Source organism: Patagioenas fasciata, chromosome 16 (assembly GCF_037038585.1).
Source record: "Patagioenas fasciata isolate bPatFas1 chromosome 16, bPatFas1.hap1, whole genome shotgun sequence".
Lineage (NCBI taxonomy): Eukaryota > Metazoa > Chordata > Aves > Columbiformes > Columbidae > Patagioenas > Patagioenas fasciata.
In genome coordinates, this window is record NC_092535.1 from 735,552 (window position 1) to 757,531 (window position 21,980).

Here is a 21,980-nt window from a genome sequence, read left to right on the forward strand (position 1 = left end):
ACTCATTCTGTGGAAGCTAACTGGGATAATGTGAGTGTTGAGATGCTTAGATGAGAAGTCTTATGAATATTATACTAACATGACTTCCCTTTTGGTAACTATAACTGAATCAATACAAATCCTTGCAGCAGTAACCGTACCTGCGATTCTCACTGATACTGAAATTCGTACCTGACATGTAATAGACCAATTTCCCCTTAAGCATCTTGCGTTCCAGCCAGGCAGTAAGTGGGGCTTTGCCCCCACAAAGTGCAGGGCCAAGAAAAGGGACAATTTGTGCAGGGCCCGTGGGGCGCGGAGCCGGCGGACACCCGCGCGGAGCAGCGTTCGGACGCGCCCCGATGGCCGCAGCCCGGCGGCAGCTCGGTAGCCCAACAGCGGCAGCCCGGCAGCCCGCTCGGCAGCCCGCTCGCCCGGCAGCCCGCTCGCCCGGCAGCTCGCCCGGGGCTGCGGGGACACCCCGGTAATTCTATTCAATCACGGTCGGTGCCCCCTTTTGCGGCTCCGCCGTTTCTGGCCCCGCCCCCCGAGCCAGCCCCGCCCCCCGAGCCAGCCCCGCCCCCCGCCTGTCACTCACGGGCCCGCGGGGAGGCGGGTGCCGGCCCGAGTCACGTGACGGCGGCAGTATGGCGGCGCCGTGGCGGTGGCGGCCGCTGGGAAGGCGGCTCTTCCGGGTGAGGGGACTCTGAGCGACCCGCTCCCGGCCCCGCCGCCCCGCTCCCGCCATGCAGCCCCCGGCCCGCGAGCAGGACGCCCGCACCAAGAGCATGTTTGTGTCGCGGGCCCTGGAGAAGATCCTGGCGGAGAAGGAGGCGAAGCGGCCCCCGCACGGGCAGCTGCGGAGAGCCTGCCAGGTGGCGCTCGGTGAGTCGGCCCGGCCGCGGGGCTCTCCCGCCCCCGCCGGGCTGGGACCCGCGGGCCCTCCTGCCGGGGGCGACAGGGGCGCTGCGGGCGGGGGCGGCGGTGCCACCCGCCCCGGGTCCCCCCGCGGGGTTCCCGGCCGGGCCCCGGGGAGCTCGGGGTTTGGGGCGGGGAAAGTTCTGCCCAACACGACACGCGCGAATGCGGGGGGGAACCCCAGACACCTGACTTGCTGCGTTCTGGTCCCGATGGGACACGGAAATGCTTTGGGTTTGTCACTGTAGAACCGATTTTATAAGCTTTTCAACTGGGAGCCAGGCTGGTTGAGGCCTTTGACTTGAGAGCCTCAGATCTTCCAGGGCTGGGGATGTCCTGGTATCTGAGCTCAGCTCATGGTTGGACTGGCTAAAAACTGTTGGCGGTGCAGCCAACTACATACGGTGTCCTGCGGAACTGAAACTGCTGCTGTGGAGCCGCTGGGCTGGTCCTGAGGTCTCCCACAAGTACAAACTGAGGATATCGGTCTCTGTGTTAAGGTTCTGAAACCATATGGTGTATCTTGAAGGGGAAAAAATAAACTGGGTGAAACAGTAGAGCTCTTGTGGTTGGAGTTCTCTGGCCTTTCCTGCTCTGCAAAGGTGACATATCTATGAGAGTTCTTGTTGCTTTGCACCAATGTTTTTCCTTTGTTTGGGGAACATTTATGGTATCAACAGACGAACAGACAGGTTGAGTATTTAATGAAAACAGGCAAGTGCAGGTTCTGTCAAGTGGCCTGTGAAAGCAAGCTTGAAAAATAGCTGTTGTTTTTATCTTCCTTCCTACATCTTCAGGAAATCTGTAGGAGCTAATTGTAGTGATGGTTTATCCAGGAAAGGGTGACCAGGTAGAGGGGTATTTGTAATGACTATTTAAAGTCGATATAGTGAGCAATAGCACAACACGTGTGCCCCAGCAGTTAGAGAGTTTTCCTGCTTACTTCCTTTTCCCGATCTCTTCTGTACCTCCCCCAACGCATCTACAGGACCGAGAACCTGTTTTTCTGCTATGTAAATATATTTAGAGGGCGAGAAAGGGAACTTTCCTGAAAGATTACGAGTGAAGGTCATTATGTTTACTAACACATGGAAGATCATGACTTTTGGGGAGGTGTACTGTGCAATAGCCACCTATTAGCATTTGTGTGTTGGATTGTAACTGTGCTATCTTTATATTTCAAGGTACAGTATGTTTGAGGTCAGTTAATGGTTGTCATGATGGGCTTTTTTTGGCTAATTGTGCTTGGTAGAGAAGCCCGTGTGCTTCCCTGGCCCGGAGCGGAGGTCGGCGTGCAGAGATAACCGGCGGTTGCCCAACTGTCCTGCACTAGTGGGGCCTTGATTACTGTGCTGCGGGATCTCTGGTGTAGCTGGTGACTGTTGCTGCATGATTTTGAGCTGCCAATATGAATGTGGTTTGTTTTATTTACATATGATTTATTTTTTTTTCTCTAAACTATTCTTTTTAGGTTAATATTTATTTATTTTTTTTAAACACAAATTAAAAAAACCCCAGAGTTTTATTTACATTTAGTTAAGTTTAATTAAGCTTATACTTTATATTAAGTAAGGATATGACTTAAGTTTCAGAAGTATTAGCTTAATGATCAAGCCCTGCGCAATGGTAAAGATGCTCGGGAACGTGGGAAGAACACTGCTTGCTGCCTGAGGAATTCAGGCCAAACTTCGCCATCTACACAAACTGTTAAGTGTGAAAGAAGCTTCAGTGTTCTTAATAATAATAAAAAAGTCCAGTTACCTCTGAGTAAAAGTAATTCAGTTTGAGAGCAGTGTGAAGTTAGCTTTATGGAACTGGTAATTGCGTCAGCTGTTGTCTTTATTCTTTTCTCCATCTCATACCCTTTTGCCTCTTACCAAATCCCATTTGCTTTGCCGTCTTATTTATACCATGGTCTTTCTGATGGAGCCTTGAGGTGCTGTGCCGTTCGTAGCCCAGTCGGCACACGTGGGTCCTGTGGAGGTTACATCTGCTCCTGGTGCTGGGAGGCTGTGATCCCTCCTTCTTCTGAACAGAGAGGGACTGCTGTGCTCTGGAGCTGCCCAGCGTCGCTTGTCCTGCAGCTATTTCTGCCGTTTCCGCTGTGCTGTTACTACAGTGGTGCTTATGTTAATTACATACGCTTTACATTTTTGTTTGGTGAGACAGAGGAATGTAGTTCTAATGGTGGGAACGATGCTTTTTGTGTTCTTTTACATGAGTTCTTTATTACTTTGAATGTGTTCAGCTCCTGAGAACTTCAGTAAATTACTGCTGAAAATTGCTACCTCTCTTATGTAAGAAATATAGGTATTCTTTCATTCTTATTTTAAACTGTTCTTGCCCATTTTTCTCTCCCTTTTCCAGTAACGTACATTTCACTGGATTAACACTGTGCAGTTTTGGACTGCAAAGTATCTTCCTGACTTTGTAGATATGAGAAGTGTCATAGGCTCAGATAGGGTGTGAACACAAGAAGGGTGGAAGGAAGAAAACCAGTTCTTAGTGATGTGTGGGTTTGGTGTTTGAAATGCACAGTGGTAGCGTTGAGCAAGCAGAGTTTGAATAGATTCCTTCATTGAGCCTCTTGCTTCAGCAGGAGGTGTAGCGGTGGTGTCCTGTGCTCAGCGCCCCAGGAGGGGCTGCGGGAAGTGGGAGTCCTATTATCGACAGAGACGCCGTTCTCTGCTTTAGAAAACTGTGTTCTTATGAAGACTGGTTTTCCACAGACAGCCAGTGTATTGTACATAAATAGTTGCTTAATAAGCATTTACGTGGAGCTCTAGGTACACATGGTCCTTAGTAAATCTACTGCAGTAATCTGAGCAATTGACAGTGGAACACAGGCAGTATGGACCGCAGCAGTTCGTGTTGGTCCAGTGCTAATGGTGCTCCTGGCCTCTCAGACCAACTGTGACTCTGCCTGTTAGGACAATTTTAATGACACACGGTGCAGCCAGCCTGGTTATGTGACCTCCTTCGATTGCCCAGGTACCTCCATGTACATACCGCCAAGCTTTGTAAACAACGGGATTTGGTTAGTTAACCTGTTAATGAGTTAAAAAAGATCTCTCAAACCGTGCCTTCACTTGGGAGTCTGGTTATGTGTCTGAGGAGTCTCTGGGTACAAATGGCAGATGTCTAAAATGAATCTGTGTTTCTTAGTTTGTAGCTGCTGGGCTAGCGTGGTTTGAGAGCGCCGCGCAGAGCGCAGATACGTTGCTTCCTTGTGGCAGCCTTTCCTGAAGGGCTCTCTGCAGTTCAATGGAACCGATAAAAGCGGGGTGTTGGATTTTCGGTTCAAGGCGGCTGGAGTTGGGCAATGCAGGAGCGTTCGCGGGGCGGGGGGGGAGCGCTTGCTGCCGCTTTGTGTGTTTGGATTGGCACTGCTGCGTGTGCTGGCAGCCTATGGAAAGACATTGCTCGTGTCCTTGAGCTCGCACAAACGATGCCTTTTTCTGCACAGGACCCAGTTTTCTTCCACTGGGACACACTTGACTGTACATTGACATATGATGCATCTAATTGCAGGCAGGCAATTATTGCCTTCGTTTTAATATATAGTTTTCAATACAAGCAAACTTAAACCATCTACTTAATGTGGAATGGTAGTCATTCTCAGCATGAGCTTCATCTTGCTTTTATTATGGCCCGAAGCTCTGGAAGAGATTCCCGCAAGGCCTTGGTGGTGATCCCGGCTCTGGTGCTGGGCAGGAATGCGAAAAGGCTCCCGCTGAGCGGGCAGCGCGCGTGGCGCCCGGGCGAAGGGGTGGGTGGCCGTGCGTGTGCGGGATGGGTGGCCATGCGTGTGTGGTGGGTGGCCGTACAGGTGTGGGGTGTGGCCATACTGGTGTGGGGTGTGGCCGTACTGGTGTGATGTGTGGCTGTACAGGTGTGGGGTGTGGCCGTACTGGTGTGATGTGTGGCCGTACAGGTGTGGTGGGTGGCCATACAGGTGTGATGTGTGGCCGTACAGGTGTGGGGTGTGGCCATACTGGTGTGATGTGTGGCTGTACAGGTGTGGGGTGTGGCCGTACTGGTGTGATGTGTGGCTGTACAGGTGTGGGGTGTGGCCGTACTGGTGTGATGTGTGGCCGTACAGGTGTGATGTGTGGCCATACTGGTGTGATGTGTGGCCGTACAGGTGTGGGGTGTGGCCGTACTGGTGTGATGTGTGGCTGTACAGGTGTGGGGTGTGGCCGTACTGGTGTGATGTGTGGCTGTACAGGTGTGGGGTGTGGCCGTACTGGTGTGATGTGTGGCTGTACAGGTGTGGGGTGTGGCCGTACTGGTGTGATGTGTGGCTGTACAGGTGTGGGGTGTGGCCGTACTGGTGTGATGTGTGGCCGCACACCTGCCCCGAGAGCAGCAGGTGGCCCTGGGGCCAGGAGCAGCGGGAGGAGCCGGTGTTGTGCCCTGCTGCCCAGACCCTGGCCCAGCTTACGCTGCGTGTTAAATGCTCTGTTTTCTTTTTCTTCCAGATGAAATAAAAGCGGAGCTGGAAAAGCAAAGGTAAATTATTAATTGCTGTAAACTATGCCAGAAAACAGCAAGTGCAATAATTTGATAATGGCAGTGTAAGTGTATATTCTTCATGGCAATGGGTTTGCGGATACCCCGTTTCACACGTTTCTGCCACAGCGTGCTATGGCCCGTGTGTTCCCGTTACACAACGTTTGTGGCCGTGGGCACTCAAGCTGTAACTGCCTCGAATTTCACTATGAAAACATTGCAAAACTTCTCAAAGGTGTCTCAAAAGTTTTTCGCTTCCTTTTACTGGGCTGAGTGCAGCCTGAGAGGACGTCATGAGGAGCAGTGCGTGTCCCCTGTTTGATAGTGCATGCGCTTGACTTCTAGACCAAGAATACCAATTTAAATGTTACTTAAATCTGAATTCTAAAACACTTTTCCCCCACTGCACTATGATTTGAAATGAGCCTCCAAATGTGGTTCTCTTTGCTTAGTATTCCTCATATGCGGCCTGCTTAATTAATTCAGAATAACTTTGATAGATTTATCATTAATTGTGTAGGAGTTCCCCAGTATTTCAGGTGCTGGGACAGTGTTGGAGTGCAGCAGGGGAAGAGTTAATTTGTATGAGAAGATCAGATGCAATATAAATAAATGCAAAGTGGTTTTAATGTGTTTTTTTAATAAAATGGAACTTTCTTTAAGGGAATAAATGTGAGAGAAACTTACATTACATTTGCATGCCTCTGTGTGCTGTTGAGCTTTCAGTTTAGAAAAGGCGGAAGCGTAGTTTGCTGCGATACACGTGTTAAGAAAAATTAATAACTCTTCTTATCTGACCTAGAGAAGGCACTGCTGATCCACCAAAAGCAAACTTCATCGAAGCAGATAAATACTTCCTGCCGTTCGAGCTGGCCTGCCAGTCAAAGTCCCCGCGCATCGTCAGCACCTCGCTGGACTGCTTGCAGGTGAGCGTGCTGGGGGACGGGAGCGGGACTCCTCAGCCTGCAATACCTTCCTCCTCCTTAGATCCCGCCAGAAAAACGCAGCTGAAGGACAGAACCTTTCTGTTGTCAATACGTACAAAGGTTGATGTTGGAATTTTGGCTGGTTATGGTAGGAAGAAATGGTCTGGGTGGAAAAAGCTTGTGTTGTCCCTTACTAAATCTGTTTTATCTGGATGTGTGAGCAGTGCGAGTGTTTGGTAACAAGATTTATTGATGGTGTTAAATTTTTGTGTTAAACCCAGTGTAAAACCCCCTTTTTATGCTGTACTTAACAGTATATGGTTGTCTAACCTGGGTTCTCTCTACCCAGAAACTCATTGCGTACGGACATATCACCGGCAATGCTCCGGACAGCGGGGCTCCTGGGAAGCGGCTCATTGACCGCATAGTTGAAACCATTTGCAACTGCTTCCAGGGTCCTCAAACAGATGAAGGAGTACAACTGCAGATCATTAAGGTATTTTATTTGCTCCATTTTGGCGCAATATTGATTTGCTTTCTGTATCTTTGATTTTGTAATTGAAAATAATTTAATGCAAAGCCCGAGTTATAAACAGATCTGTACGTTTCATAACAAACCCACCGATTGTTGTGGAAGATCTGCATGAAGTGTATTGCTGCTTACGTGTTTGGAGCTCATATTTTCCTGTGTTGTGGATTTTTCAGGCTCTCCTCACTGCAGTAACGTCTCCGTATATAGAAATCCATGAAGGAACGATTCTTCAGACGGTTAGAACCTGCTACAACATCTATCTGGCCAGTAAAAATCTTATTAACCAGACAACTGCCAAAGCCACCCTTACACAGATGTTAAATGTCATTTTCACACGGATGGAAAATCAAGCTGTATGTAACTATTACTTTTCCTCATCTCAGATGTCGGGGCTTGACAAATGAACAGAAAGTTTATCATCATTTGATTTTAACAGGTCTGCCGTTGTAATTGGGTATCTGTTGGTTTGTGGCTTAAAAAACCTGACAAAGCCTGCAGTGAAACTTACTGTTTAAAAATAACATACGAAGCCTATTGATGGTAGCAAGGTTTCACACTGGTGTATCTGCCAAATGGCTTGGTGCAAACAAATGATGGGATGCTTGTAAAGTCAGCTTGAAGAGTTTCTTTGTAATTTGACTGGCCAAGTGATCGTATTTTCACTGTTTCTTGTTAACGCATGAATTCACAAAGGAACATCAGGCATCACAGGTGTCTGTTTGCCCTTATGTTTTGTGCTGTAGATTAACTTTTCATACTGTTTGTTCAAGATACAGGAATCCAGAGAAGCAGAAAAGGCGCATCAGCAGAAATGGCCGGGTCCCGCGGCTCCGCCGGTGAGCAGGTCCCCGAGGACGGGCGTGCAGCAGGGCCACCAGCAGGGCACGCCGGCCGCGCCGCTGCGCGCAGAGCTCGCCAACGGGGAGCCCGAGAACGGAGACGGGAAACCGGAGCTGGATCCCGCTCTTCCGGCATCAGGTGAACACGAATAGGTTGTGTCTGCTCTTTCAGTTATCATGTTTCTACTGGAAAATGCACTTTTCCGCTATTCTGGGGAGAAGTGAGTGGGGCTATTGGTTCAAACCATGCTTAGGTCATCCTTAGCTCCTGTCTACAACATTGAAGAAAGGCTTATGTCTTCCCTATAATTCTGGTAAAACTAGGTGTAGTTCGTGTATATAGAATTATAATGGAGTTTGACTTGATTAGGCTGATGAAGAGGAAGGGAAGGAAGACAATCATGGTGTGTGGGAAGTGGCAGAATCTCTTTGAGGTATTTGAAGTCCCATGGTAAAAATTTGTATTATGAAGACCCTATCAAAAGCATATGTTGTATCCAAATTAGGAATGTAGGATAATCTAAAAGTTTATAACAGTTGATAAATACAAATGAAAAAACCACTGCAGTAAAAATATCAATGTTTAGATTTGAACAGTGGAATAACATCAGTGAGTATCTGTATGACTGCTCGGGAATGGCGCTAGAGGAGAACTACTGAAGAAAACTTTAAGTTTTGGTCCTCCTGCCTCTGTCGCGTTTCTCCTTTTACTCTTCTTCCTAAACACAAATACTAAATTCAAACTTATCTCTTTGTTTTGTTAGAGGAAACGACTGATGAAGGGAAGGAGATGGTTAAAAGCATCTTGGAAGATGTGGTCAAGTCAGCTGTGAAAGGTAGCAAAACCTTCTCCAGTAAAATAGATGCAGGTGTATTGCCAAGCTTTTATTTGTGTGATTATAAAAGCATGGGAGTTATTTTTGTTATTTAAGTATCTTGTCACGAACACCTGAGGCCGTAAGAACAGGTGTTTACTGTCTCACGATATTCTTCTTTGCTGGTACCTGAGAAACTTCCCAGCTAAGCAGCGCTGCTTCTGTCCCACTGGCTGTGGAGCTTCACAAAGTCATGGGGAGGAAAACTCAAGGGGTGATTTTAATCAGTTTTCCTTTTTCCCTTTAGTGGCTGAAGAGAAGCAGGTGACAGAAACAGTGAAGGCTCTGCCTTCGTTAGAGACTGCAGACATTGCTCTTCCTGGCTCTAGTAATGAAAACGTGCAAACAAACGGGATTCCAGACGATGGGCAATCTGTTTCCTCCACTGATAATCTGGTAAATAACTTCACTGGATGCTGATGTGTATTTAGGGAAGGAGAGACGTTTTTATCGTACCAACTGGTGAGGTGGGGTTTTGGGGAGGGAGGGGCCAGGAGCTTTAACGTGCGTGTCTTGCTCGGGTTTGAAAAGGAAGCAGCAGCTGCAGTTTAGGCAGATATTGAAACCAACTTCTAAAACTAATTGTGCTAGTTGTACTTTAATACAGGATGGGGACAGAGTGCAAGAGTTGGTCAACATGCGGGAAAAGATCCAGATCACTAGTAGTCCTGTTCAGGTTTAGTTTAAACGTTGCCAAATGAACTTTTATTATTATATTTTTAATCCGTAGCCGACTCAGAGAGCTGTGGGATCCTCCCCCTTGCGCTGTGCCTTTGTCTCGCTGAGGATCTGACGTTGTGTTTCTTGCTCTCAAGGAAACGGACGTGTCTGGCCATCACGCGGCTGCCAGGTTCTCCCACATTGTGCAGAAGGATGCCTTCCTGGTGTTCAGGTCCCTGTGCAAGCTCTCCATGAAACCGCTGGGTGACGGGCCACCAGACCCCAAGTAAGGAGACCACATTTCCTGCATTGGCCTCTTCAGGTAGCTTTTGGAGACAGAGAAGTGGTAAAGCAAGTATTCAAAATTCACCTGGCAGGCCCTTGTTTCGGGTAGCTTGATGAATCTAGGATTGAAACTTGCTTCAAATTATTAAAAATGTAATACCTGAGGATTTTTTTGTGTGTGTATGTAATGGGCTTGTAAATCTTATCAGTTGGAATGGCCTTGACTATGGTGTTTGTGAAGTTTTTGATGGGGAAGTGGGGGAATGTTCCTAATAGCACCGTGTTCCATCTGGTATCATAGTCTAAGATGTTAATGCTAGTGGAAAATCTCTGAATTAAGATGGTAGATGTTGTCCACAATCGCCTGCAGACTGATTTCCACCCCTTCTGCTCCCCGCATTGCAATGAAGTAAAACAACAGTTATTTCCTCTTGACATGGAAGAGAAGCTGTAGTGCTAATGGTGACTACGAGTACGTATTCAGAAATACAATACAGATCTATGTAATGCTGGATTCTTTTCTAGATCCCACGAGTTGCGTTCGAAGGTGGTGTCTCTGCAGCTGCTTCTCTCAGTGCTGCAGAATGCCGGCCCGGTTTTCAGGACACACGAAATGTTCATCAATGCGATCAAGCAGTACCTTTGTGTAGCGCTGTCTAAGAACGGAGTCTCTTCTGTTCCTGACGTGTTTGAGCTCTCGCTCGCCATCTTTCTCACGCTGCTTTCGAATTTTAAGACCCATTTAAAAATGCAGATCGAGGTGAGAGACTTTTTGGCCATCACTTGTGTGATTTTGTAGTTATCAAATGAAAGTATTGCCATGATAAAGACAGCTGGAATTTAGAAGTTAATGTCTTAGTTTTGTTTGCTTACTAAACTAGTATATTACTACTGTGTTAAAATTTGAATATGCATGAGATGATACTCTTGTTCAAGAGGAATTACTGAATAGAAATCAATTTGCACAATTTACATGATTCTGATGAGTTTCAGATCATCACGTCCCTTCCCTCACTTGTTTTGCAGGTGTTCTTCAAAGAGATCTTCCTGAATATTCTAGAAACTTCTTCAAGCTCCTTCGAACACAAATGGATGGTGATTCAGACGTTAACTAGAATTTGTGCAGGTATTTTCATTGCTGTGCAAAGCAGTCACTTCTCTGGCAGCAGATGGAAATTAGATGTGGCATTTGTCTTCAAAATAATGTTGAAGTGTGAAAAATGCAATTTGATCCCCTAGTGGTGGGTTAAATGTGCAGCTTCACTCCCATTACCTGATCCAACTGCCTGATTCTTTCTGAAAATGCTGTTACACTGAACCCTAATACTTGCACTCTCTTTTATTTTCAAGATGCCCAGTGTGTAGTGGATATTTATGTTAACTATGACTGTGATTTAAACGCTGCTAATATATTTGAACGCCTTGTAAATGATTTGTCCAAAATCGCGCAGGGACGAAGCGGGCATGAGTTGGGAATGACACCTTTACAGGTAGGAGGAACAGCTTGGAAGATAAGGTACTATTTCTTCATAAATGGTGCTGTCTTTGCACCGTTATCGATACCTCCACTGGTTTGTGTCGTCTGTACCCTACTCGTGTTGCTTACTGTTTGCTGGTTAGCCGATTTGCAGTCGGATGCCGAAGCAGTATGGTTAATGTACTTGGTGACTTTGCATATCTGCATTGTGACACTGGGCTTGTTCTGGGTCTTTTGGGGCTGCCATGGAGAGAGAATCGAATGAGCTTTCCCCTACCTTCCTTCTGGAGCTTATGAACCAGCAATGCCTTCATCTTGTGTATTTGCTTTGCACAAACGTTTCATGCTGTATCTCCACCACAAATATGGTATTTTTAAAGTTCTGCTTTCCTGGTCCGTGGCGGGAGGGTGGAGTGCAGGCTGCGTCCAGCTGCAGCAGCTGCTGCTGGCACCGATGCTGCCTTACAGCGCTGGTCTTCTAGCCCAGCCTAACGGCTTCCAGAGCTGAAGTCGACTTGGTGTTGGTCTCGGAGCTGAGTGCGCCTCACGCTTTCCAGTAGAATTGTATCAATGTTTGATAGATTATTATTATTTTCTTTCCCTCTCCCTTTTCCCCCGTGGTTCTTTGACCACGAAATGGAAGTAAAAACCAGGAGACTTTTGTTTCAGACTTTGAGTAGAACTGTTCACTGCAGAACTAAGGTGGTGAGACACTTGTCAGATCTCTCCATGAGCAAGACCCTGCGGAGGCCGGCAGGGTGGCCGTGGTTGTTCGTACACCAGCAGCGCTGCCTGTAGGATTTGGTGCCCGTTGCTTCTTGGCTGCGCTCGTCAGTTGTCAATAGACGGTCTGCTTAAAGCAGCTGGAACGTGTTCTGGTGTCAGGCTGGTTATGGTTGCTTTTGGCCCAGATGTATCCACCTCAATAGTCAAGGGGCAGAAACTTGCTATAACCAATTGATTTCCATCTAACTGATGAGCTTTCGAAGATTTGAATGCTGTGATGTAATGCCTTCTAAAGACTTGTGGATATGCATGTATCGGTTTGGTTTTACAGTGGGTTTTGGTTTTGTTTGTTTGTTTCTGTAGGAACTAAGCCTAAGGAAAAAAGGACTTGAATGTTTGGTTTCTATTTTAAAATGCATGGTGGAATGGAGCAAAGATCTTTACGTGAACCCCAACCATCAGACTAGCTTGGGTAAGATTGGTTCCTTACGGAGACGCTAAGTTGTTTGATAAGTGTTTAGAAGCTGTTTGGAAGTGTAGATGCTAGGTTTTAATGTAAAGATTTGTTTATACAAATGAAGTATTTTGTGAATGATTATTAACGCTGTTGCAGTAACTGACTCTTCAAGTATCTGGTTCAGATAACCAGGTTCTGTTTAACAGCTTTAACCAGCCCCTTGTCTACACTACAAAAGCTGCCTTACGCATTGCAGAACAAGACGTGATAAATCTGGCAGTTAGAAGTGGAAGTGCAATACTTTCTCTGTAGCTGCTGCTCTCTTCTGTCTTTTGGTGGATTATGTTAGAATTGCATCAATACAGCAGCTTCATGTAGTACAGAATGGCAAAAAGTATGTGGTAAAATAATAATATTAACTCAAAATTCTACTGGTTGTGGTTTCTGTTTTAACTAAAAGCCTTTGAAGAGGACCATTGAAGTCCTGCCCTGTTTCTGAACAGGTTCGTACAGACCCCCTGAGCAGGAGGCGGCCGAGGGCCGGTGCTCGGAGGGCGCGGGGAGGCGCGGCAGCGTCAGCTCGCTGGACTCGGCCGTCTCGGGCGTGGGGAGCGTCGCTACCCAGACCGCGGTCCCAGACGACCCCGAGCAGTTCGAAGTCATCAAGCAACAAAAAGAAATAATCGAACATGGGATAGAACTGTAAGTCCAGTGTGACAGGAAAGTAAAAGTTCACTAATGAAAAAAACCTCTGTATGTACACCTGTATTGTTTCTTATGGCCTTGCCCAGTCAGACCTGCAGGGACACCACTTACAGATTGCTCCTCATGCTGACGCCTCTTGCCCGCTGTGGTCAGGAGCTGAGGCGAGGCTGCTGTAGCTAAAGAGAGTTCAGTGGTGTCCCAGGTGGGCGGAGGGGGTTCCCAGCTTTCCTTTGTGCTGGTCCAGCCACACGAGAGAGGAAAGTGTGTGTGCGTCCAGAGGGACATGGATCTGAGCAGCTCTCAGGGCTCTTATACCATTTGGTGCCTTTTATTGGAATAGCATTTGAAGAATTAAATAATTGTCCAGCTGTGCTTTACCACTTTTTTGTTCATTTGAAGATCTTTATGTCTGCAAATGCTATAAAAAGGTCTCAAACAGCAATATTTTAAACATTTAATGGAAACTATCATTTGCGATATTTCAAAAGGGTCAGTTTTTAAGTGAGTTTTCTGGCTGTAACTTTTAAGCTTATCAGCAACTTGTACCTTATGAGATGTAGCCTGTGGTGTGATATAGTTAATATATTTGTTGACGTTTTTCCATCTAGAAAACAAAGACAGAGCTACAGAGCAGAGTCTTCGGGTTAGAAAGGCTCTGTAAAACTGAAATTCCACAGGCTGTGATATTTTTCAGCTGTAGGTCTCAATCTCCCCGTGCTTTTTGCCTGACCAGGTTTAATAAAAAGCCGAAGCGAGGGATACAGTACCTGCAGGAGCAGGGCATGCTCGGCACCACGGCGGAGGACGTGGCCCAGTTTCTGCACCAGGAGGAGCGGCTCTGTTCTGTAAGACCCCTGCAGCATAACGATGCTCTTGCCTCTGTCATCTCCCCCATCTTCTGGTGTCTGTATGCGCTCTCTCTTTAGCTCATGTTTCATTAGTACATAACTGAAAGCTGTTCTAATGAAGGTACTTAATACCGGTGCTGCTTGTATTTACTTACGGTCCCAGGATTTGCAGGTAGCCGTGTTTACAATGAAGTGCTGAAGGGATTCCCCATAAACGGGAACGTGTTTTATCTGCATTACCGGTGTCTTGCCAGCAAAGGCAGATCACGTACTGCAGTGGCAAAGCGCTCTGCGCTGCAGGAGAACTGGGCACCGCGGAGCTTTCCTTGGCTCACAGGAATGCAGATCTTGCCCTGGGGGTGAGGGAAGCAAGAATATTCGGATCAAGGGTATTTTCTAATGGCACTGGTTTCTTGTCACCCCTTTTCCGGTTGCTCTGCCCGCTCAGTGAGCACATCAGCCTTACAAAACTGAGAGCTGTGCAATTCTGGGATCATGAACTTTCTTGCGAAGCTGGCAGTTGGATTGCACAGTAATAACTGTCTCTTGTGCTTTCAGACTCAAGTAGGGGAATTTCTTGGGGAAAGCAACAAGTTTAACAAGGAAGTGATGTATGCCTATGTAGACCAGCTTGATTTCTGTGGAAAGGACTTTGTCTCTGCTCTGCGTATATTTCTGGAAGGTTTTCGTCTGCCAGGTGAAGCCCAGAAGATCGATAGATTAATGGAGAAGTTTGCTGCTAGATATATTGAATGCAACCAACGGTAATTCAAACCCTCTGTACTGGAGAAGCACCTGAAGGACGGTTGTATTGTATTTGTGTTGTATTTGTGGCTCTTGGGGCCGGGTCAGGAGCTTTTCCTGGCCTGTGTGGGGAGCAGGTCCGGCTGCTGCTGCGGGTGTGGGTGCGCACCAGGGCAGGAACTGCACACTGAAAGTATAACTGGTGCTGGCTCTTCACTAAATCCCCAGTACTTGCTGGAATGATTCACGGGAAGAGGGAAGCCCTAAGTACGTTTTTAAGTACATGTAGATCAGTCAAATGTAACCAACAGTAGTAAGTAGCAGTTGCTAAAATCAAGAATACACGGCAAAAATAGCTAATAAGATGTCACATGTGGTTTGCTTGCCTGTTAGATGTTGAACAAATTGTACGTGTGTTAGTTGACATCAAGTAGGCAGTGTTGCTCTTGTTTGTAATGCAATAAACTAACATTGAAGATTAGCTGAGTGCTCAGGCTTAGTTGGTTCCTGTTCCTTAGTCCAGGTGTTGTGTCACTGGGATGGTGTTGTATTATTTCCCATGAAACCCTGGGAGTGAAAAATAAGCTGTTCTTTAGCTTTTGCGGGATTATGCAAAGAAGGAGAAAGTCTAATCTTTTGGGAATGTACTTGGAAATTGCAGTCATTGCTGGATTTTCACACTAATTGTAGGCTGTTAGCTCTTTAGCTGAATGCGTAGCACTTCCGGGTGTTTTTCTGCATGCAGACATAGAGCTGATGGGTTGAGGAATTGGACTCTAGAACCCTGTTGTGTTTGTTCCTTGCTCCCCAGGCAAACGCTGTTTGCTAGCGCTGACACCGCCTATGTTCTGGCGTACTCCATTATCATGCTGACTACGGACTTGCACAGTCCACAGGTAGGAACCAAAAAACCCCAACTTGTACAAGTTCCGATTTGCCTGGAACTTGCGTTCAAAGTCTGATATCCAACCTCAATTCTCTTTTACAGGTAAAAAATAAAATGACAAAGGAGCAATACATTAAAATGAATCGAGGAATCAATGACAGTAAAGACCTGCCAGTAGAGTATTTATCCACAATCTATGAAGAAATAGAAGGAAAGAAAATTGCCATGAAAGAGACAAAAGAATACGCAATTACAACCAAATGTAGTAAACCAAGTAAGAAGGAACTAGAACTGGCAAGACCACAGTGCTCTTGAACTATTGCAGTAACTCTGGATGGCGTAGTGGAGTTCAGATGCCTTTTTGAAAACACCTTTGTGCAATACATAACTTGTATTTAGAATGGCTAATACAGATATTTGGAGTGAAATTGGCTTAGTAATTACTTAATACTGCTGCTTCTGTGGAGGGAACAGCTGTGTAAGTGTATTTGGCACCATTGCAGAGGCACTAGAAACTAGATTGCATTTGGTTTTGGTTTTAATTGAAGTGTGAGGGGGAGATGGTAGAATAACTGAAGGTGGCATTTACTTTGCAAGTGAACTTCTTGTTTTTATGTGTTAGACAACAGGTGGGTTTTGGTTTAGGTTGGTTTAGGTTGGTTTTTCTCCCTGTCAGTGGTGTGTCCTAGTTCAGAGGCTCTAAGTGCTACAGTCCTGGTGATAATGCTTGAAAAGGGAGAGATCAGAGTGTGCTGTGATCTCTGGCCACCTGTCCTATCTCCACCGAACAGAGCCTCCTGTGTCAGTGTACACCGGAAACCCAAACCCCCAGCTGTACTCCGCCTTTACCCAGAACAGCCGGTATGAGTGCAATTCAAATCAGCCAACTCCGAGTCTTTGGCATAGTGTGTTTTTCAATGTGTTCCCTGCTGTTTGCAGGTTTCCTAGCTCAAAATAGGAACAAAATTGATTTGCTTGAAAATTGAATTTGCAACTTTTAGTATAATGATAAAGAAACGCCAAGTTATTAATTTATCCAGTTGCTTTTGTTTTGAGGGTGTCAGCCTAAGAAGATGAAGCATTTTCCATCCATTTTTATAGTAGAGCGACATACTGGTTTACACCTCTGACTTCCAGTGACGTGGCACACGATAAAGGGCTGAATTAGTTATTTTTTTAAAGAACGGAGTCTTAAGTTGGGGTGTGGGTTTTAGTGCTGGAGTTCGTTCCTTGCAACCTGTGGCAGCCTCCTGAATTCTAACGTTCTGGAAGGTTTCCCTCTTTGGATTTCATTTACTATACCTTCTTGTGATGCACAACACACAGACATAGAATGTGCTCTTATATAAAAGAAACCAATGCCCCTGTGCGGTGTTCCCCTTAGGTGTAGCTAACGAGAAGCAGCGGAGGTTGTTGTACAACCTGGAGATGGAACAAATGGCTAAAACAGCCAAAGCGCTTATGGAGGCCGTAAGCCACGCGAAGGCTCCTTTTACGAGTGCCACCCACCTGGATCACGTCAGACCCATGTTCAAGGTGAGTGGGAAGTTCTTGTCTTTTCATTGCTAAGAGTTCTAAGCATGAAAAAAAAGTGGAAAGTTCCTCTGAAGAATGAGGTAATGCACTGGTGGACTCTCTGGATATATTTGGTTTGGGTTACCTAGTGTTTTGGCCTGAAATGGTAATGGATTTCTGAACGTGGTTCCTTCCTTTCTTTAGCTCGTATGGACCCCGTTGCTGGCAGCGTACAGTGTTGGCTTGCAGAACTGCGATGACACGGAAGTTGCGTCCCTTTGTTTGGAAGGAATACGATGTGCGATTAGAATAGCCTGTATCTTTGGAATGCAGGTTTGTGTAAGACTTAGCATGGGGCTTGCTAGGGGCTCTGGGAGGGAATGAAGAACTACAAACAACTTATACCAGAAAAAGGAAGCATCTCATCTGCTTGCTTGAAATGGTAAAATAAAATACTAGCATCTTGGAGTAGTTTGTTTTTAAGATCTTGATATTGTCAAGCTTTCCTTTTGTTGTTGAGTCTTCTAGCAGGGCCCATTGCGATAGGAGAAGGGGTGATGGTTTTAAACTAAAAAAGGGGAGATGCAGGCTAGAAATGAGGAAGAAATTGTTGCCCTGAGGGTGGTGGGAGCTTGGTCCAGGTTCCCAGAGAGGTGGTGGCTGAACCATCCCTGGAGACATCCCAGGCCAGGCTGGACGGGGCTCTGAGCACCCTGAGCTGGTGAAGATGTCCCTGCTTATGGCAGGGGGGACTGGGGGAGCTGAGAACGTCCCTTAGCCCGAACCATCTGTGATTCTATGATTCATTTAAGAGCACTTGTGAACTTTCCTCCCGCTCTCCTTCAGCCGGGAAGTGCTGTAATAGTGCCAAGTATACGCAGAAGGGGAATGGTGTAGGCATAGTAGATTTCTCCAGCTCTTCAGGGACTCGATTACGACGCTTGTTTCTCTGTCCTGCAGCTCGAACGAGATGCTTATGTACAGGCGCTTGCTCGGTTTTCCTTGTTGACTGCCAGCTCCAGTATTACAGAAATGAAACAGAAGAACATAGATACCATTAAGACGCTTATTACGGTTGCTCACACAGATGGCAACTACCTTGGGAACTCTTGGCATGAGGTAAAAACTTGGTTAATTTAAATAGCGCAACTGTGTTGTCCTCTGAAAACCTGCAGGAGTTTTGTTCTGCCACTGTCCGTCTTCTGCAGCTGCGTTAGCTCCCAGCGTGAGTCAGAACCTGTCTAAAATAGGGATGCAAGTGCATGGTTTTGTTAGTGACTTTTTAATATATGTATATCCATATATAAAACAACGCGCCGCACTTTTTGGCAGACCCTATAGACACTTTATGACCAATACTGTGATTTTTGTACATGCTTTTGATATGTAATTAAAACCATATTAAAATCTCATTTGACTTCAGGGAATTCAGCACAGAAACGATTGCATTCTTGTTCACATGAACAAAAATACCCTAGCTCGCAGGCCCAGACCTGTCTGTGCAGTGTCTGGCAACGTTTATACCACAGTCACATGAAAAATTAGGGTGACAATAACGTGGTGGGGGATAGGTAAGGATAGGCCATCGGGATCGTATGTATTTTCTTAAAGCATATTTGCCAGGGCTCTTTAATCAGATCTAAATCTGTGCCGTTCCTAAATGGCCATTCCTGCTGCAGCGTGTTCTCTGGCACTAGGCTTTGGCTACACAGTAACATAAAAGGTTCTGTAGCTGAGGGATTACTTAGGCCTGGCTTACAGCACACCCTCACAAGTGCTGGTGCTGGTCCAAGGGGAGCTGCAGTGGGGAAGAGAGAGGAGGTGATGGGTTTTGTGCTGATGGCAAGGCACCGTTTTGGCATTTTGTCTGTCTTGGGACCTCGTTCCTCCAAGTGGCAGCTGCAGTCATTCAGTCTTTGCACCTCTGTGGGGCAGTGAACTCTAGAAGATCACCGCCGGGTTGTTTGTAGTTTTGATGGCTGATGCTGTGAGGGGTAATAAAAAGGTTTCCTCTAGTAGTTAGGGACCCAAGTTAGATTTTTTGATGCTGTTTATTTTTCCCATATTGGCATGATTGATGGCAGCTGGTGGTCTGGAGTGGATCACTCCACTCCATTTCCAGTTGCATTGGTCATGTTTCAGGTACCTCAAAACTGTTACCATTGTCACAGTTGTTTAAAGGTTATGAATATTAAACATAAATATATGTTAGGAATAAAAGTATAATAGTGTCCAGAAACTCAAGTGTTTAAGTATCTTTTGCTTTCAGATCTTGAAATGCATTAGTCAGCTGGAACTGGCGCAGCTGATAGGGACTGGAGTGAAGACTCGGTATTTATCTGGCTCCGGGCGAGAACGGGAGGGAAGCATCAAAGGCCACGTTTCCGGAGGGGAGGAGTTCATGGGCCTGGGGTTAGGTAAGGTTATCGTCTCGACATTCACAGGTGCACGTGTAAGTGAAGTGTGACAGCTGAGAAAGCTCGGTGTTATACTAAAATACATTTACTTGTTTCCAGGTGAAGCTATATTGGATTATTGAAACTTAAGAAAATTGAACTGTTCTGTTTTAAGATGTATATATTTTAAGATGATTTTAAGATTACTAATTACCAAATATGTTTTAGCTTTGTGATTGGGAATTTTTTACGTCTGCATGTTGGTCTTGCTGTCCCAGTTCCTATTGTTGCTGCATTATGTGCCGGAAACAAGCCTTAGATTTCAAGCTGTAAATTAGAGGGATGAGGCAAGTTGCCTTAATCTTTGGAAAACTATCAAGGAAACATTTTAATTTGAAAATACTCTGGAGTCAATGCTGCACATTATAATGATGATACTGAATATAACCGATCTGGCAAAGGCACCATCTGCTCCATGTAAACTACAAGCTGATTGAAAGCAGTAGTCATTGTCTACCTGTATAAAGCTGGGCGTAATCTATAGTCCTGATTTCGTGATCCTGAGGCCTGGTTTGTGGTGGCTTGTGTTGCAGGTAACCTGGTGGGGAGCGGGGCCGACAGACGGCACATGGCGAGCATTCAGGAGTCGGTGGGAGAGACCAGCTCCCAGAGCGTGGTGGTGGCGGTCGACAGGTACTGAGAACACGACCTGTCTTGGGAAATGGGAGCTGAGGTTCCTGCCCGTCCTCACTTCATGTGCCGGCTCTGGCAGGGACTTTGGTTCCTGGAGCCTGTTTTTCTTGTGAGGAAATGCTGATACTGAGATCCTTTCTCTGGACTCGATAGGTCTGCCTCTTCAGGCATGTAATACAAGACTGTCGTTACATTGCAGTATAGCTGATGTAGTTTATATGGGAACAGGCGCTGTGTGTATGCTCGGACCAGGAGGAGGACGTGAACTGCTGCCCAGGAGTACGAATAAAACAGTTACAGAGTTCACGGCATGGGGGGTTGATTGTAAAACCTCCAGGAGGTGTGCTGGTTGACTCTTGTGGATGCGCAGCTAAAACTGCTACTCATTTCTTCCATAGGATATTTACGGGATCAACGAGGCTGGATGGAAACGCAATAGGTACGTGTGTATGCTGAGTGGTTGGCTTACAGGAGCTCTTGCAGTGTAGCACCCTGATCTTACAGTGGCGTGTTTTACTGCCCAGTTGACTTTGTCCGCTGGCTGTGCGCTGTGTCCATGGACGAGCTGGCCTCCCCACACCATCCGCGCATGTTCAGCCTGCAGAAGATCGTGGAGATATCGTATTACAACATGAACCGCATCAGGCTGCAGTGGTCGAGGATTTGGCACGTGATTGGAGACCACTTCAATAAGGTGCTTGTTAAAATCAAGTTACAGAGCATATATCAATGACTGGACTTCTTTAATCAGCTTTTTCCTTTTGTGGTCTCAGTGGTGTAGGTTGTGATATTAAGAAAAAAAAATCAATTAGAGGCACCTAAAGGAAACACGTGTTTAAAATCTAAAGTATAGAAATAGGAATACTTATGGGTATGACTTTAATCACTTCGTTATATGATTTTGGATTTGTAGTTTTATGTCATTGTCTTGTCTTTCTGGTCAAATGCCAAGATGGTCTTTCTTGAAAATACGTACAGATGAGCCTGGAACAATAAAGTTACTTTCCTTGGGAAACTATAGCATGGTTGGGTGGGGTTTTTTTGAACTGTGTTTTAGTGTCTCACTGGCCATTACAGTTCTGCACTTGTTGCATACAAAATCCAGGGGTCTCTTTAGTTGGAGCAAATGACTGCGTAAGCCCTTTTTGAAAGTAACCCCCATCTTCTAAATACCTGAAAACCAGAACATGCCAGTGGTTTCTAGTGGACTGACATGGAACTTGAATGGTGAATTTGTTACTCATAATTAACGTTGTTCTTCCAGGTTGGATGTAACCCTAACGAGGATGTCGCCATCTTTGCAGTGGACTCATTGAGGCAGCTGTCGATGAAGTTTCTTGAGAAGGGAGAGTTAGCCAACTTCCGCTTCCAGAAGGACTTCCTAAGGCCTTTCGAGCATATTATGAAGAAGAACAGGTGTAGTGCACTGCACGTTCCGTTAGCTTGCGTTAGTCCTGCTCAAAGATGTCACTTGGTGTGGGTCGGATTGTCGCGTAAATGGGGGTGGCCCGGGTTCTTGTGCCAGCATGAAGTTGTGAATTGTGCCATTAGTGAAAGTCTCACTTTCCATTTGTTTTTTGTTTTCAAGATCTCCAACTATTCGGGACATGGTGATACGCTGTATTGCGCAGATGGTGAACTCTCAAGCGGGTAATATTCGCTCAGGATGGAAGAATATCTTTGCAGTCTTTCATCAAGCAGCGTCAGACCATGATGGGAATATTGTGGAGCTGGCCTTCCAAACCACAGCACACATAGTTAGTAAGTAATGCTGGATATCTGTGGGTACCCAAATCAGCTTAACTGCTGTGATTCTTGTTTAAAGGGCCCGTCTGAATAAGCCACTTGTATTTCCAGGTAAACAAACACAAGGTCTTGCAGCCAGGCTGTTTAAACTCTGCAGCCAGCCCTTACCCATCAAGTCTTCTGATTGCTATGGACAGGAATAACTAGATCTAGATAGCCCGCTATAGAACTCTGCAATAGATTCAATAAGTTTGTATGTTG

At 46.1% G+C, this 21,980-nt stretch overlaps 1 protein-coding gene across 3 annotated transcripts in view; it reads left to right on the plus strand.

The window, feature by feature from the left end:
- Positions 1 to 593: 593 nt before the first annotated feature.
- Positions 594 to 21,980, plus strand: part of ARFGEF2 (ARF guanine nucleotide exchange factor 2) — a 33,004-nt gene continuing 11,617 nt past the window's right edge. For 2 of the 3 annotated variants that reach the window (XM_065849617.2, XM_065849619.2), the window contains exons 1-27: positions 594 to 864; positions 5,379 to 5,409; positions 6,212 to 6,335; positions 6,685 to 6,831; positions 7,041 to 7,220; positions 7,638 to 7,845; positions 8,471 to 8,542; positions 8,829 to 8,977; positions 9,397 to 9,527; positions 10,052 to 10,286; positions 10,553 to 10,652; positions 10,877 to 11,016; positions 12,093 to 12,201; positions 12,690 to 12,888; positions 13,625 to 13,736; positions 14,298 to 14,503; positions 15,295 to 15,379; positions 15,472 to 15,643; positions 16,754 to 16,905; positions 17,089 to 17,217; positions 17,845 to 18,003; positions 19,154 to 19,301; positions 19,874 to 19,973; positions 20,372 to 20,412; positions 20,498 to 20,667; positions 21,238 to 21,389; positions 21,562 to 21,734. In XM_065849617.2, coding sequence (XP_065705689.1) covers positions 726 to 864; positions 5,379 to 5,409; positions 6,212 to 6,335; positions 6,685 to 6,831; positions 7,041 to 7,220; positions 7,638 to 7,845; positions 8,471 to 8,542; positions 8,829 to 8,977; positions 9,397 to 9,527; positions 10,052 to 10,286; positions 10,553 to 10,652; positions 10,877 to 11,016; positions 12,093 to 12,201; positions 12,690 to 12,888; positions 13,625 to 13,736; positions 14,298 to 14,503; positions 15,295 to 15,379; positions 15,472 to 15,643; positions 16,754 to 16,905; positions 17,089 to 17,217; positions 17,845 to 18,003; positions 19,154 to 19,301; positions 19,874 to 19,973; positions 20,372 to 20,412; positions 20,498 to 20,667; positions 21,238 to 21,389; positions 21,562 to 21,734 — 3,763 coding nt within the window. In that variant the 5' untranslated portion in view covers positions 594 to 725. The remainder of the gene's footprint in view (positions 865 to 5,378; positions 5,410 to 6,211; positions 6,336 to 6,684; positions 6,832 to 7,040; positions 7,221 to 7,637; positions 7,846 to 8,470; positions 8,543 to 8,828; positions 8,978 to 9,396; positions 9,528 to 10,051; positions 10,287 to 10,552; positions 10,653 to 10,876; positions 11,017 to 12,092; positions 12,202 to 12,689; positions 12,889 to 13,624; positions 13,737 to 14,297; positions 14,504 to 15,294; positions 15,380 to 15,471; positions 15,644 to 16,753; positions 16,906 to 17,088; positions 17,218 to 17,844; positions 18,004 to 19,153; positions 19,302 to 19,873; positions 19,974 to 20,371; positions 20,413 to 20,497; positions 20,668 to 21,237; positions 21,390 to 21,561; positions 21,735 to 21,980) is intronic. The other variant, XM_071815755.1, reaches the window with a different exon arrangement.